General features: G+C 40.4%; 2 protein-coding genes across 5 annotated transcripts in view; one reads left to right on the top strand and one right to left on the bottom strand.

The window, feature by feature from the left end:
- Positions 1-15102, bottom strand: part of HNRNPAB (heterogeneous nuclear ribonucleoprotein A/B) — a 24798-nt gene continuing 9696 nt past the window's right edge. For 2 of the 4 annotated variants that reach the window (XM_014883391.2, XM_014883388.2), the window contains one exon: positions 1-703. The gene's annotated coding sequence lies outside the window, so the exon portion shown is untranslated. Of the gene's footprint in view, positions 704-10940; positions 11179-15102 lie in introns of those variants that run through there. The other 2 variants (XM_088173673.1, XM_088173672.1) reach the window with 1 other exon arrangement.
- The window catches only part of PHYKPL (5-phosphohydroxy-L-lysine phospho-lyase), a 9513-nt gene continuing 1620 nt past the window's right edge, over positions 7210-15102 (top strand). Inside the window, exons 1-12 of the mRNA XM_014883384.2 lie at positions 7210-7364; positions 8855-8973; positions 9736-9895; positions 10479-10553; positions 11402-11489; positions 11584-11700; positions 11904-11986; positions 12271-12496; positions 12748-12902; positions 13415-13504; positions 13724-13854; positions 14264-14320. Coding sequence (XP_014738870.2) covers positions 7303-7364; positions 8855-8973; positions 9736-9895; positions 10479-10553; positions 11402-11489; positions 11584-11700; positions 11904-11986; positions 12271-12496; positions 12748-12902; positions 13415-13504; positions 13724-13854; positions 14264-14292 — 1335 coding nt within the window. The 5' untranslated portion in view covers positions 7210-7302 and the 3' untranslated portion in view covers positions 14293-14320. The remainder of the gene's footprint in view (positions 7365-8854; positions 8974-9735; positions 9896-10478; positions 10554-11401; positions 11490-11583; positions 11701-11903; positions 11987-12270; positions 12497-12747; positions 12903-13414; positions 13505-13723; positions 13855-14263; positions 14321-15102) is intronic.

A 15102-nucleotide genomic window follows, 5' to 3' on the forward strand; every position in this document is an offset into this window, starting at 1 on the left:
TTATGTAACTCAAAACAGCAATGAAAATGCATTTTATTTACTTCCATTTCATGTTCTCAGCTATCACTTTTGGTGTAGGGGTTTTTAAAGGCATAAGGAGCAGCTAACAAGCTTCCACTGGCCTTTAGTGCTTTTGAAAAACCCCTTTAATATCCCAAATTAAAGCTAAAAAATCTTCTGTGAAAGGTTGAAGGCAAATCTCTCATTGATGTCACCAGGAAGATCTGTAATTGTTCCCTTAATGTACAGCTGCTCTTCCCATCTCCCCCAGTCATCTCCAAACTAAAAGCAGTTCACTATTCCAAACCATGCTGTGGGCTTCTACACTCAAATTCCCGCACATGTTGTGTTCATGGAACTTCTTTCAATATCAATGAGAGTTCAGTCTCCAGAATGACTGCAGAAAGCACAAGAATCTGGAAGTGTCCACAAACAATCTACAATGCAGATAGAAAAGTCTTGTTTTACATACGCTGGCAAAAACTAAACAGCTTTCTATCTAGCTCCTACTTAAAGAAGTTTGATATCACTGAAGCTACAAGACAAGCTAACCTCCAAAGCTTATGAAATTATATTAAAATTTATATTTTCTCTGAGGAAATACCCCGAAGTCCTATTATCTTCAGGTAAACAAGTCAGTATTCCGTCTTCAACTTGTGGAATATCCAGTGCTTGTAGGCATCAACTGTGACCACTGCCAGGCCTGCAAAACATTGATACAGAATACCAGAATAGTGCTTTACTGCTCTGCAAGGCCGCCATCCCCCTCCCAGCACAGAGCCTCTGCTGCCACAGCACCCAAGACATTTGTTTGTAATGGAGGAAGGCTGGAATTACCACTGAAGCACAGGAGTACAGCTGTATCCACATTCACAGTGCTACAGCTCAGCTACCAAACCTTTTTGTGATCCTCTCTGGAAATTCCCAGGCAAAGGCCCTTGGTTCTGCATGTACAAAATCATCTATGCACGTGCAGCCAGTCAGGAATGTTCAGGACATTGGCCTCACTGCTCACATGCAGTGGCTTTTCTGGACTCCTGCTGCTGCCACTCCCACGCTGGCAGGTATGGATCCTGCTGCACACTGTCACTACTTTGGCTGTGAGGAACTAACCAGTAGGTCTCCAAGGCCTGGGGGTGGTACATCCACTCTACCAACCCCTCGTCATCAAAGGAGCAGAGACCTGTGGAGAGCAGAGGTCCAAGGAGCAGAGCAGGGCATGGATTCCCCAGCAGGGCTGTCACTGGCACCTGAAGTCCTGCCTGGTCCTCAGCTGAGATTGGTGCATATGGCCTTTAGATTCTGAACAGTGTACCTGGTTCCCTGCCATGGCACACAGTTGGACCTAGATAAGGACTGTTCCAAGCCCAGCCATTCTGTGATTATCAATCATATTATTCAGATCAACAGACTTTGTTAGAGAAACTGTTGGGTTTTGTACTGATTACAAAGTCTGTTTAGACTTCTATGTGCCTAACATACAAACATATTTAGAAGAGTAGTTGTTTAATACAGAGCAATCATGATCTTACTTCAGTGAGTTAAAAATATATGCTTTGCTCTGCAAATTCATGCCAGATCAATTGATTATTTTCTCCTTCCATATGAAAATGTTTATGTGGGTCTTTCTGAATACTTTGACTTTGCAAATAGCTCACAAAGACGAATTTTACTTCTAGGTAGTACTGGCAGTCTTGCTCAAAACTCAGTCATGATCTCAGCCTTTCACAAAGCTTAGGGCGCTTTTCTCCCAGGAAATCTCTCTTACGTTTTCTGCTCTGGTTTCAAAGAATCTGAGACTGCTTTACAGCAATTCCAAAAAGCAGCTGAATGTTACCACTATATGTCAGTAGCATTGAAGATGATTGACAGAGAGGCTGCTAATGCTTATGAAATGTGGGGCAGTCTGTGACTGAGCCACTGATTTTTCTTGATCACTATAATATTTGGTGTAACTTCATGGATTCATCAATAGGCATTGTGGGTAACACTGAAGTTACTGATATTGGGGGAACCTGAAACTCAGACAAATATATTTTCTTTTTTAGCTGACAAATCAAAATTCCTTCCTCTAATTTAACTCCTGTGAAAGCACGGTGCTTTCCATGAGGTTAAACCAACCATGCTTGCTGCTGCCCAGGAGCAGAGGACACACAGCTTGCTCTAAGGTTTGTTCCATTTCAAACTGTAGCTAATGACCATCTTTTTCCAGTCACCACCACCATCCTCTCAACACACTGTAGCCCAATCGGCTTTGGAAGCAAAGTTCCCAAACTGAATCATAATGGCACAAGAATTCACTTGATAACCCTAAAAGGTTTTTCAGCCACAAAGCTCTGCAGGCAGGGCTGCCTTGCCATGAGGCACAGCAAGTGCATTCCATGACTGAGGCTGCAGCTGCTGCTGGCTGTGGTTGCTTCAGTGCTTGTGCCCCAGGAGTGGTGATGCTGCACCCAGCTGTGAGTATGGAGAGCACTCCCTAAAGCTTCTGGGGAGGACGGATTTAGGGAAGAGAAAAAGGCAAAAAAATCCCATGTGTGTAACTCCACATTTGACAGCTTGAGAGGAACCTAGCCAGAGCATGAGCCTGATAATTTGGCCTGTTGTGATGGGGACAAATGAGATTAATTAAGAGTTTTGCAGCTCAGTCACAGCTTGGCCAGTGAGTTCAGGAATATTTCTTTGGATTACAAAACAGGTGGCAGAGAAATCCTAATCTGATGCCAAACTGAAACTGTTCCCAATTCATCAATATTTTAGCTTAAAAACACCATAATCAAGATATTGCCACATGCTTTCTTTTATTCCCATGGGGAGTCGCCTCTCCTGTATGCACTGTTTCTGACACTTCCTGTATATATAATGGTGATGAATTTATTTCTGTATGGATTTTTCTCCTGTGTATTTAAAAATAAGAATGTTTATTTTAATGGCAAACGACTTTCTGATGTGTTTTCTTTTTAGGAGACTGATAGATAAAATATTTAAATGAGCTTTTGTCTTCTGTAATTTCATAAATTCAGCATTTGAAATCCTTAAGCAAACCAGCAAAACGTGGGAGGTTTCAGCAGTTTAAGACAACGCATGCAATGATGCAAAGTAATCCATGGAAAATGACACCTGTGGTTTTAAGACTGTTATAGTAACCACTACCCTCGGTAAAGATTTGGTTTTGCACCCAGCCAAATATAGCAGGTCTCGGGCAAGAATGCAAGAACTCACATGTTGTAATGCACAGTTTATTAAAATAAGCAAGAAACATTAATTAAACTATGAAGATTGCAGAAAGTTTCCAGCTTTGTCATAATGGTAAATAACTCCCTGGCCTGTCAATGTAATATGTGCGTTATGAATGTGTTCCCTGGACAGTGAATGCTGGTTCAATGCTGCCCTCTATAGGAGACTGTTTTTTTAATAGAAGCAAATTTGATGCTGTGACAGTGTCTCTCTAATTTACAGCACACATGACTTTTGTGTAACTAATGTTTGAATAGATATTTGTAAAACCAGGAGTGCATGGACAGAAACTTTAAATTTTTTCCAAATCTGGTATTTCTTTCTTAGGAAATACCATTATATTCTCACGTTTTTTCAGTCTCACTCTTGCCCAGATAATTTACAGTGTTACTCAAATAAAATCTACCTATAGTAGGTGTCCTGATACATTTTTATTTTTAAAATTTTGAGCATTGAACCTCTGAATAATATTTCCTTTGTAGGCAACAGATTTCTCTCTAAGATATGCAAAATATTAGTAACTACAAATGATTAAGATATAAAAATTTAAATGTCCCCAAACCACTCATCCTCGACAACTAGAGCAGGTATGTGACTGAATTCAGATCAGTGGGTTTGGTTCCAATGTGATCTAGCAGAGGAAAGAGTGCCCTCAGCAGTGTCTAGGGATGGAGAGAACCTCAGTATTGCTTTGTTTAATTTGAAACTCCTGGTTTTTACCTGTTCAGGACAGGCTGACATCCTGAGCAACACAGCCAGCCTTGCAGAGGTTTAACCAGAAGATTTTCAAGTGAGAAGTTAGATATATGGATAATTTCAAAAGGCCTGTGACACTCTAACTTGCCAAGGCAGTCACCGTGGCACACACTGAATCTGGCAACTTTACAGGACAGTGTTATGTAAGCATATTTCTTGACTCTTTTGCAATAGTGTTTTGTTTTTTTTTTAACAAAAAGGAGGGGGCAGAGAGAAACATCTGGTCACTCTAGTTAGTCCAGTCTCAGTGTCATTTACTGGAGTCACCTGCCTTTTAACTCTGTCCCTGGCACTGCACTGGTCGTGGCCATAATTAGTTCAGTTAGAAATACTCCAGAGCTCCACTTGGGGGAATCTGTTGCAGACTGAAGCAAACCAGTGAGTAAAAAATTCCATTTCCTAAACTTTATTCTTCCTGGTGATCATTTATATTTGTAAGCTAAAAATTACTTTTAGTACTTTCACGTCCCCAGGTGAACTACTGCAACTTTGCCATGTGCTTGTGTCCCATTAGATGGCACAACACAAGGGATGTGTGACTGTTGTGTACCCCACAGCTAATGTAAATGCTGAAAATCTGTCACTTAGATATGAATGGAGGAAGGACTTAATAGATTATATTATTGTAGAGTATTATAGAGAGCCTGGGGGAAACCACAGGAAGGCTGGGACAAATGAGTTTTCCATGCATAAGAAGTTGAATTATTGACAAGAGAGTTGAATAAGAAATTCATTAGTAACTTTTGTGGTTTTCCTATGTCTTAGGACAAATAATTCCTGTTTTGTTAAGTTCCACTAGAAGTTGCCTTAAGTGTGGTTTCATGGGTCAGCTCACTTCTGTGTCAGCTCACTTGTGTGGTTTCTTACGTAACTTAGATATTAATGAACAAAAACTTTAAAACAGAGGTGACCCGAGCATCTGTAAATGACACTGATCCCTATCTGCTGCTTTTTATCATACTGTTAAAAACTGTATTTGAAAAGTTCATTTTAGAGGAATTTATTAAGTGTAGGTGAGTGCTTATCAAACTTGTATTTCTGCAATTACATTAAAAAATTAGAATCTAGTTTTGCAAAGCAAAGGCACCCATGATACTCACTCACTAAATTTGTGTGTTTAGCAGGAAAGGTCATAAGCTGCCATCAGTGCAAATGAGAGCTGAAGCCTGTTGTGTTTGCTGGTTTGTTTCATAGAGTGCAGTTTTATAAACAATTTTGTAACAGCTTTTTGTGTTTCAATTTGGGGTTCTTTTTCCTGCTATCTTAAAAACAATCAAAAATACTGAATATGAAGAAAGTTCAGCACAAATACCACAGTCAAAACTGACAGCCCCTTGCTTTGTTGCATTTCATTACTTTGGACATAGAAATGATACAAAACTGGTGTGTATATTAGCATTTGATAAACTGTACCTGCTGGTATCTCAAATCTGTATACAGTTTAGAAAAATGCATGCAACATGTGCCTTATCTGTCCATATTTGTTTTGAAATTATGCCAATAGAGCTTGATACTCTACGATGTTATGCAAGTGTCCCTTATTTATGTGCAGTTGCATCACTCCAGGGAGGCTGTTCAGAGGAGAAAGGGCTGTTTGTGTGCTTGCAGCTTGCCAAAAATGAGTTTTGAATGTATTTACATGGTCTTTTATACAAAGCTGGCTAAATCTCTGTGTATCACCTTTGAAAAGAAATATATGGACATTAAAATTACAGAAAATGTACTTAACATCTCCATTTGCAAACTTTTTGTGATTTTTGATCATGTATGTGCCACAAAGTGTTCTATTTACTCTTCTTTGGGGTGCAACTACTTTAAAAATGAAGGCACTAATAACAGTATTTCTTATCCATTTTTAAACATGTTAAAATGGTATTAATTAGTACTGCATCATATATTTCTAGTTTAAGTTGTAATGGACAATACATACCTTGAGACCTAAAAAACCTTTTTTTCTTGTGCTTTTTTTAATAAAAGCAAAAACTAGATTTAAAAAATGGTCTCTCTGTACAGATTACTTTTACAATTGTGTGAATATGTATAATGAACTCTGCATTTGTAACCAAGAGTAAACTTTCCAAATTGTAAATGTTCAGGTTGTTATTATAAATAGCTAGTAAATATCTTAACCAGACAAGAGTTCAAATAAAGATTAACAGCCATTATTAACTTTTTCTCTACTGTCTTTTATTCCTTAAAACCTGACCTTTATGAAACAATGGAGTTAGACTAAGTTCAATCTAACTTTAAGTACATAGCAATTTGGTTTTGCATTCTCCATATTACACAAAATTTAAACTGCTCCTGTGTCTATCAACTAGAAATTGCAACTAGAGATAATTATTGGTGGTTGTATCTAGTGACTAAAGTCTGTCAAGTGTAGTTTTTAAATTATCTGTTCTGTTTTTCTAGAGTTTTAAGAGCTCTTCATCAGTTTAAACCAAAAGAATGTGAATGTGTATTTGGAAGGGGGAAAAAAAGCGTCGTTTTCCAGAATCAAGTTGGACAAGTTTATGAACTTGATTATGGAATACAACACCTGCCAAGTAGCAGAACTCAATCCATTGCAGAACCTCCTTTCTGGTTCTTTATCTTCCTATTTTTCTTTAGACAATTCCAGTTAAATAGGAATGGAAGAAAGATCACTCTAATCTGATTGACACCATTTCCTGTTTTAATCCTGCCTATTTAGCTTTAGGATTGGCTCTGAAGGAGTCAGTCAGGTGTCTACGTATCTGCCACCAACTAAATACAGAAGTAAAACATATAAAAGGTTGGGTTTACTTCTGCTTAAACAACCAAATACATGAAAGAATTATTTCAGTTCTACCACGTTGGCTACCTGCTCAAATTGTTTTCAATTGTAAAAGAAACTTCCTCAATGTGTATTTCAAACGAAGAGTGCTATAGCTATACTAGTGATCCTGAAGAGCCCGTTCCTCCCTGCGACGAGTGGGGTGTGCGGCTGGATGCGCCCGAGCAGTGTAAACCCCTGGGGTGTGCGGTTTGAGGGGGAGCTGCCAGCTGGGCTGCAGGGGCCGCAGCCCGTCCCCATGTGTCCCAGCGCTGCCTGTGAGGGAAGCGCCGCCCCGCCGGCTCCCGTGGTGAGCTCAGGCTCCGCTCCCTGCGCCACGCTCGGCCGGGCCGTGCCCGAGTCCCTGCGCTGCCGCCCCTCCCCGCCCCTCGCCTTGCGGCCCGGCCCCGCGGGAGGCGGCCGCTCCCTCCCTTCCTCTTTCTCTCCCTCCCGCCCTCCATTTCCTCCTCGCTCCGCTGCTGGCTCGCTCGGGCCCCGCGGGCGGCTCCGCAGCCATGCGGTCGGCACAGCCGCGCTCCCGGCAGCAGACCCTGGCGCTGCGGCGGCAGCTCGTCGGGTGAGTGCTGCGGGACCGGGACCGGGACCGGGGTCGGGCGGGCGCTGCCGCCTGACGTGGCCGGGAGCGGGGCTGAGCCCGCGGGCCCCGCCCGGCGGCAGCGCCATCGCGCCCGGGCTGAAACGAGCGCCGCGCCTGCACAGCCCGGTGCGCTCTGTAATTAACAGGAATTAGCCTTTCTTAAGGAGGGGGATTACGAAACTGCAGTATAAAATCCGAATGATACCGAGCGCGCCTGTTGAGAATCTAAACTGCTTAGAAAGCGTTTTCTGTGAGCCCGCCGAAGGCACGGCTGGGGCTGGAGGCCGTGCCGAGCCAGGCGAGGTTCTGGCTCACCTACTATTATAGCCCGTCTTTCCGGAAACTAATTATTCCAAAATCGTGATGGAATTAAAAACGTCTGTTCTCTTTGACAGAATGAGCGACAAGACTCAGTTCTAAATTTCCCATTACCGGTGGAGTTTCAACCAACTTTAAAAAAGTCTTAATTCTGTAGACTATCACCAAGAATGGCAACACAACTCTTCCCATAACTGTGGGAATATTTTCGTATCATATATTTTCAAGTCCAAGGCTACTTTTATGTGTTGTATAAATACAAAACATGGGCTGAAAATAATTGCTGAAATTAGGGTTATGCCAGTTACACGCACCTGAAAAATACTACATTGGGTATTAAATCTTTTTCTAACTGATTTGCCCTGCCACTGGCAGCGAAGACCCAGCCTCTGCAAGCGTGTTCTTAGCATGTTTTGAACAGTTAGGAGAAGCTTACAAAAACCCCCAACTGTTTTGCCAGCTCACACAGAAACTATCAAGATTCCTGTTTGGGAGGGACAATTAAGCACTTTCTTACTTCACCATTCTCCTTTGTCATGCATTTGACAATGGCTTGTATTTATCATCAAATTATTTCTGTATAAGCTATCTTTTACTAAATGAAGTATGGAAATTTGGAATTGCCCTTCAGAGTCAAATGTCTTCAACTCCTACTTAAGCAGATGTGTTTTCATTTTACCGGTTTGGCAATTCATTTAAGAAGTGAAACAAAAGAAATGCACTTAAATAAACCCAGCCTTATAAAATCACTTGGTGTTCTAGCTATGGTTAGTGAAGCTATAACAAATTTCACCTTCCAGCAAACTACCTGGAAAATCAGGATGTTGGCAAGAATAGCAAGAACATAATAAGAATAATAAAAAGAACATAGCACAATGTAAGAGACACAAAAGAACAAAAAGACAGCACAGACGGTAAGGAATTGCAGTTAAGACAAGATGAAACTATAGAGGCTAGTCCTACTGCTGTGGCTAGATCCTAGAGTAGGATTTTCAGGTTTGGAGTGTGTTTTTTTTCCTGTAAATCTGAGTGCAATGCCTTTGGTTTAGGGGCCAAAAGCAGGATGACTGTGCCAGCAACCAGAAAAAATGTCTTTAGGAGGATAAACTAAACTCACTAAGATTTATTTTGCTTTCTGATGCTTGTCATAGCTCTTCTTGCAAGCTGTTTTTTTCTAATGATCCAGTGAAGATCGTGAAGGCAAAAGGCCAGTATATGTATGATGAGAACGGGAGACAGTACCTTGACTGCATAAACAATGTCGCTCACGGTAAGCTGAAGTCATGGTATTGGATGTTATTTGATGCTGTGTTTTTTTAAGGAGAACAAATAACAATCAGTACTTTTACTATGGTTGCACTGTGCTGGGGGAGGGGGTGTTTAATTGGAAAAGTGGAAGGAAACTTTCTTGAGCATGTAGTTTGGCGAATTAAGAGTTTTTTGAATTTGTGTGTGTTAATGTGCTTTCCAGATTTGTTTCCTGTCCTGTCTTCCTAGAAATGGGTCTAAAACATACAGGTTTTTTTCCATGGAAACTCCAGTACAGCACCTCACTGTAAACTGACAAATGACATTTTGTTGTTTTTGTAAAAGTTACTGTTAAGTGTACAATCACAGAACCACTGCTCAGTGTGATGCCTTAATTGTGTATATAATTAAGTGACTGCTGCTTTCTTACAGGATTTGAAATCTCTCTACCTAGTCCCTACCAGGGCTAGTAATTCTTTGATAGAAGCTTAACTGCACCTTCCCAGACTTCTGAAATATAAATCCCTAAATCCAAGCATCAAATCAGACACTATTTGTTTTAGCATGTCAATTTCCAGTACTAACTACAAACCTTAAATACAGTAGGAGGCAACTTCAAGCTTTTTGAGGAGCACAAAAATGTTTTTACAAGTTGTACCATTATTAAAGCCCCACTGATAATATCTCTGTACTATTAGAGAAATGTAAGTGTTAAGCTGGCATGTGAATGAACACCATAGGTAATATGAAGAACTCTCAAACTACTCTCCACATTCTCTTGCAGTTGGGCACTGTCACCCTGATATAGTAAAGGCAGCCCATGAACAGAATCAATTGTTAAATACAAATTCCCGTTACCTTCATGACAACTTGGTTGATTATGCAGAGAGACTTTCAAAAACACTACCTGAGAAATTATGCATCTTCTATTTTTTGAATTCTGGGTAAGTTGGGTACATTAGACTTGATACTAGGGCTTTACTACATATATAAAGTACACACTTTCTCATCAACAACCATTTTCAGTCTGGAGTGGATTGACTAGATACTGACAAAACCATGGGTTCGGTTCTGCAAGCTTTCTACCTGGGAACTGAACTAGTGCTTTATTTAAGAAGGGTTTTATTCTATTTGTAAGACCTTGGACCACAAAACAGTAATGTAAATATTTAGTGTATTGGTTTTTTGTCTGATTTTCTTCTAACTTGACAGTTATTCTCAAAATTAAATTTAAATTAAAAATTAAAACAATGCATTTCTTCTGCTGGGGTGGGGGGCATACTCCTAAGCAAGTTTAAAAGGAAATTAAAAAAGCCAAATTGTTTCTGAAGTAGTTCCTGTACTCTGACTTTTTAAGATGAATTCTGTTCTGGTGAACAGTCCTACCTAGTGAGTGCTTATTACTAAGGAATTTGTGCATCAAGTTCTGTCTGTTCTCTGCAGACACAAAGAACAGTGCAGAGGAGGTTAGATTTCAAAACTCAAGACATCCACAAATGAAACAATTACTGAATTTTTCCATTGTAGATCTGAAGCCAACGACCTTGCCCTGAGATTGGCACGGCAGTACACAAAACATGAGGATGTTATCGTTTTAGACCAGTGAGTAATTTGGCGGTTTGGGGGTATAAGGCTCAGTTTTGGCTCATGGTCAGAGCATTTCTGAAATCCTCCTGTAGTAGAAAGACTAACCAGGAAGCTGAGGGAAGTAATTTTTCGCTCTGTTCAGTATTTACCTGCCCTGCCCTGAGAGCTGTGGTTGGGCTCTCCAGTACTTGACAGCTGTTGACACACTGGAAGGAGGCCAGCAGTGACCTGCCATGATGGGAAGGGAGCCACAGCAGTTAGAGGTACTGGGTTTGTTCAGCTGCAAGAGACAGCCAGACAGATCTCACTGCAACTACAAGTGTCTCATAGGAAGGAGCAAAAAAGACGGGAGCCAGGTGGTGGAGATGTATGGTGACAGGAAAAAAAGACCTCAGATGTAAGTTCAAACCTGAGAAATTTTGATGAGACAGAAAAAACAAGTATTTTGCCATGAAGGGAGTCACATATTAGAACAGAATGCCTACATGCCTACAGTCACTGGAAACTCCACTGTTGGAGGATATTCAGAAATAGGCCCTTCCTGTTGTTCTGCAGTCTTGTGATACTGCTCAAGTGTTCCGTGCTGTGATTCCAGTCACTGGTGCAGGCAAACCAGTGGTAAGTCTTGTCCCTCTGCATCCTTTATATAAAAAAAAAAAAAAAAAAAAAAAAAAAAAAAAAAAAAATCCAAATGGTGCTAAGCTTACTGATAGAAAAGAAACTGCAGAGCTGTTCTCAGCTTAAGTTACTGAACTTCCTACCAGGACATAGCAGCTGGCTACACTTTACTATTTGGAATGCTAATGCTAAAGAACTCTTGATACTGAGAAAATTACTGTTTAGTTCTGCTAATTGTTTTTAAGTGCTTACCATGGACATCTGACATCTTTGATTGACATAAGCCCATATAAATTCAGAAATCTAGAAGGACAAAAGGAATGGGTCCACGTGGTATGTACTTAAGCCTATACCCATCTATTACTTGTCAATTGAGTGAAGTTGCTTTTATGATATATTGAATATAGGATACTCTTCCTTTGCATAGGCTCCTGTTCCAGACACATACAGAGGACTTTATAGAGAAGACCATGAAGATGCAGTAACAGCCTATGCTGATGAAGTAAAAAATACTATTGAGCGTGCACATAAGAGAGGCAGGAAGGTAAACATCATTTCCTTAACTGTTTGTCTTGTCTTAGAAATGAATGTGCCTGTCAGTGCAATTCAGAGTTACCGAAGTTAAGCTAAGTGGTATGGACTTGTCAAGAAGAAAATATCACATTAATAATCAAAAATAATCTAAGGACAAAGAGCTTGCTCCACAACTTTCTGTATTGTGTTCAAGTATCACATGCTGTGTTTCAGATTGCTGCATTTTTTGTTGAATCTCTACCAAGTGTGGGTGGTCAAATCATTCCCCCGGCAGGTTATTTTCAGAAGGTTGCAGAGTAAGTGGTCATTCATTATCTTTTTTAACTTACTTGGTAAATAGATAATTTCTCTGCCTGCTGTAGCATAGAGCTTGATTAGGTAGGAAATTACCCAAGCCTTCATGTTAGAATGTGAACTTCATATACAGCAAAGATCTGCTTATAAACACACAGTATACAATATACGTTTGTACACGTTTGTTTCTTGAAAGTTTGCAAAGTAAACCTTTCTGCATGTTCCTAAACAGTAAATGCTATGTTCTCTTTCCTTTTAAGAAACAATCAAATCCGTTATGTTACAGGCACGTGCACAAGGCAGGAGGTATATTTATTGCTGATGAAATTCAAGTTGGCTTTGGCAGGGTTGGCAAGCACTTTTGGGCATTCCAACTTCAGGGAGAAGATTTTATACCTGATATTGTCACTATGGGGAAACCAATAGGAAATGGGCACCCACTTGCTTGTGTAGCAACAACAAAAGAAATTGCAGAAGCATTTGCGGCCACAGGAGTAGAGTATTTTAATACAGTAAGTAAACAGTTACCCACTTCTGTAAAGGAGGCTAAGGATTAAAATTAGATATTCATGCTGTGTCTTACCACACAGTAACTAAAGAGGAACTGTGTTACTGTACTAGTTCTATGTTTCTAGTCTGTGATTCTATGTATTGGCTCCATCTAATAAAAGTGCTCCTTGTAGCACTGAGGCTACACTTTCAGTGACATGATTGCATCTTTCTTCCCTCTGCATGGCTCTGTGTGTTCTTTTCCTGGGCTCAGTTTGGTGGGAACCCCGTTTCATGTGCCATTGGATTAGCTGTGTTAGATGTGATTGAGAAGGAACACCTTCAGGCTCATGCCACAGAGGTAGGCAACTTCTTGATGAAGATACTCAAGGAACAGCAAATCAAGCATCCCATCATTGGTGATGTCAGGTATCAGTGCCTTTTTTACATTTTTAGCTGCTTTCACTTTGGTTCAGTCAGCCAAACAACTCAAGCCAGTAGATGTTTTTTTGCGAATTAAATTTTGTTTTCAGCAAAAATAAAGATGCTGCTGTACAATTACATAAAACAAACTTGAGTTTATCACATATCTCATGTACTTGGCCACTCTGGGCCAGAACTGTTTCTTCAATTTATTAGCTGCTAAAGGAATTCACTTTCCCATTTGAACTCAAAGTTTTAAGTGGACAGGGTGCAGAAGTGATGAGCTACATGGAAAACATGCTTGAGATCCTGTGCTGCACTGCCAGTGTGAGCAGACAGAAGTCTGTGCACAGTCTGTATTACTACATTTCTGCAGAACAGCAAAACCTTTTCTAGCAATAGCCAAGTATCAGGTAATTCTCATGTAGTAAAGATCTGGTCTTAAAAAAACCTCAGTTTTTAGTTCATTTGTAGTTCCTTCCTCTGACACAGATTGACTGTTTTCATTTCTTTTACAGAGGTTGTGGCTTATTCATTGGAGTGGACTTAATTAAGGACCAAGCAGAAAGGACTCCAGCCACAGCAGAAGCAGAGGATTTAATAGCAAGGTACATGAGACAATCATGGAGTTCCTCAATATGAGAGGGAAGCATGCAATAACAGACTACCTTTGCAAACTCAGGAGCTGCTAAAATACAACCAACTGGCCAAAACTGAAACCAGTCAGTGTAGAAAGACACTGTGTGACAGCCTGCAGTTTGGTGTTTGCAGAATTTTCTCAAGTACATGCAGAAGTTAACGTAATTCTTTGTTACTGCTCTTTCCAGACTTAAGGAAAGATACATTCTACTGAGTACAGATGGGCCAGGAAGAAATGTACTGAAATTCAAGCCCCCAATGTGTTTTAATATGGAGGATGCAAAATTTGTTGTGGAGACAATTGACAAAATATTAACAGGTAAATAATGATCATAACCCTCGGAAATAGAGGGTGGTTTCTGAGCTTTCTTGAAGACAATGCTGAGCTACTGAGCCTGATTTTCAGAAGTGCTAAAATGGAGTCAAGATGGTAAATGCTGAGCACATAGCCTTCCCTTCTCAATTATTCTGTGCTGAAGTTCTCTAACAAAACAACTTCCTCTACAGATTCATGTGCCTTTTAAAATAGTTTCCCTGTGGCTGAGGTTTGAGTGTTTAGCTTATCTGAACAAGCACAACCTGTAAAAGATGTCCACATGGTCCTGAAAGCCATAATCTGTGTACTTTTGCCAATTAGCTTTTTATACCGCACTTAGCATTAAGAAAGCTGGTGTAAAAAATGTCACAAAATCATGACTTTTCTAAGTTGTTGCTTATTCTCTCTCTAGATATGGAAAAAGAATGTCTGAACGTATAGAAAACACCTATTTGTTCTACCTGAGCAGGTATTTACCTAGTCACTAAGCACTATTTAAAAGGCAAGGTTCCTAAACATAACTTCACAAGCACTGTCAGAACAAAGCTTCCTCAGAGATGCTTTTCCTCAAAGTTTGCAGGAATCTCTGGGAATCTCCAGGCATGGACTACACTTGTGTACATCCAGCATTCACAACTAGCTTCCATCACTCTGACACTCCCAGCAACACTTGTTCATCACTTGTTTGGGAGGGCCAACATGTCCTAGACATGACTATCTCTAGAGCATGCAAATGACTACACATCCACACAAACACAGAGCTTTTCTGCTTGCTGCTCAGTGCCTTCAGGACAGCCAGAAGCTGCATAATCAGTAGATCAGATTCAGCAGATCTCCCCTGAAGTATCATTTCAGGTTCACAGTTGGTATCTCATCCTTCAGAATCCACTTACCCCTAGACTCAAAAGTTTGTGGGTATCAGAGTAACATTGGTCCTGTTAAGTCTGCAAAGTCTTGTTATGTCTTCATCTGTTGAAGTCCCTCAATAGATTGCCAAGAGAACATCTAGCTGCAACTCAGTTCACTGCATGCTCATGAGCACAATGTACACTTAAGAGTTAACACCTAGGTAATACCATCCTTTGGTATACTTAAGTACTTCTTCAAACTACTCTAAAAGACAACCCCATGTTTAGTAGAACTCAGGGTATCCGGGCAGGAATGCACCTAATGTGATCATTGTGAGCAGTGTAAAGATTAGTGGCCTCAACTACCATGAGATTCAGTGCCATGGCCCTGAGCTAAGGAGAA

This window comes from Sturnus vulgaris, chromosome 15 (genome assembly GCF_052056855.1).
Source record: "Sturnus vulgaris isolate bStuVul1 chromosome 15, bStuVul1.hap1, whole genome shotgun sequence".
Taxonomy (NCBI): domain Eukaryota; kingdom Metazoa; phylum Chordata; class Aves; order Passeriformes; family Sturnidae; genus Sturnus; species Sturnus vulgaris.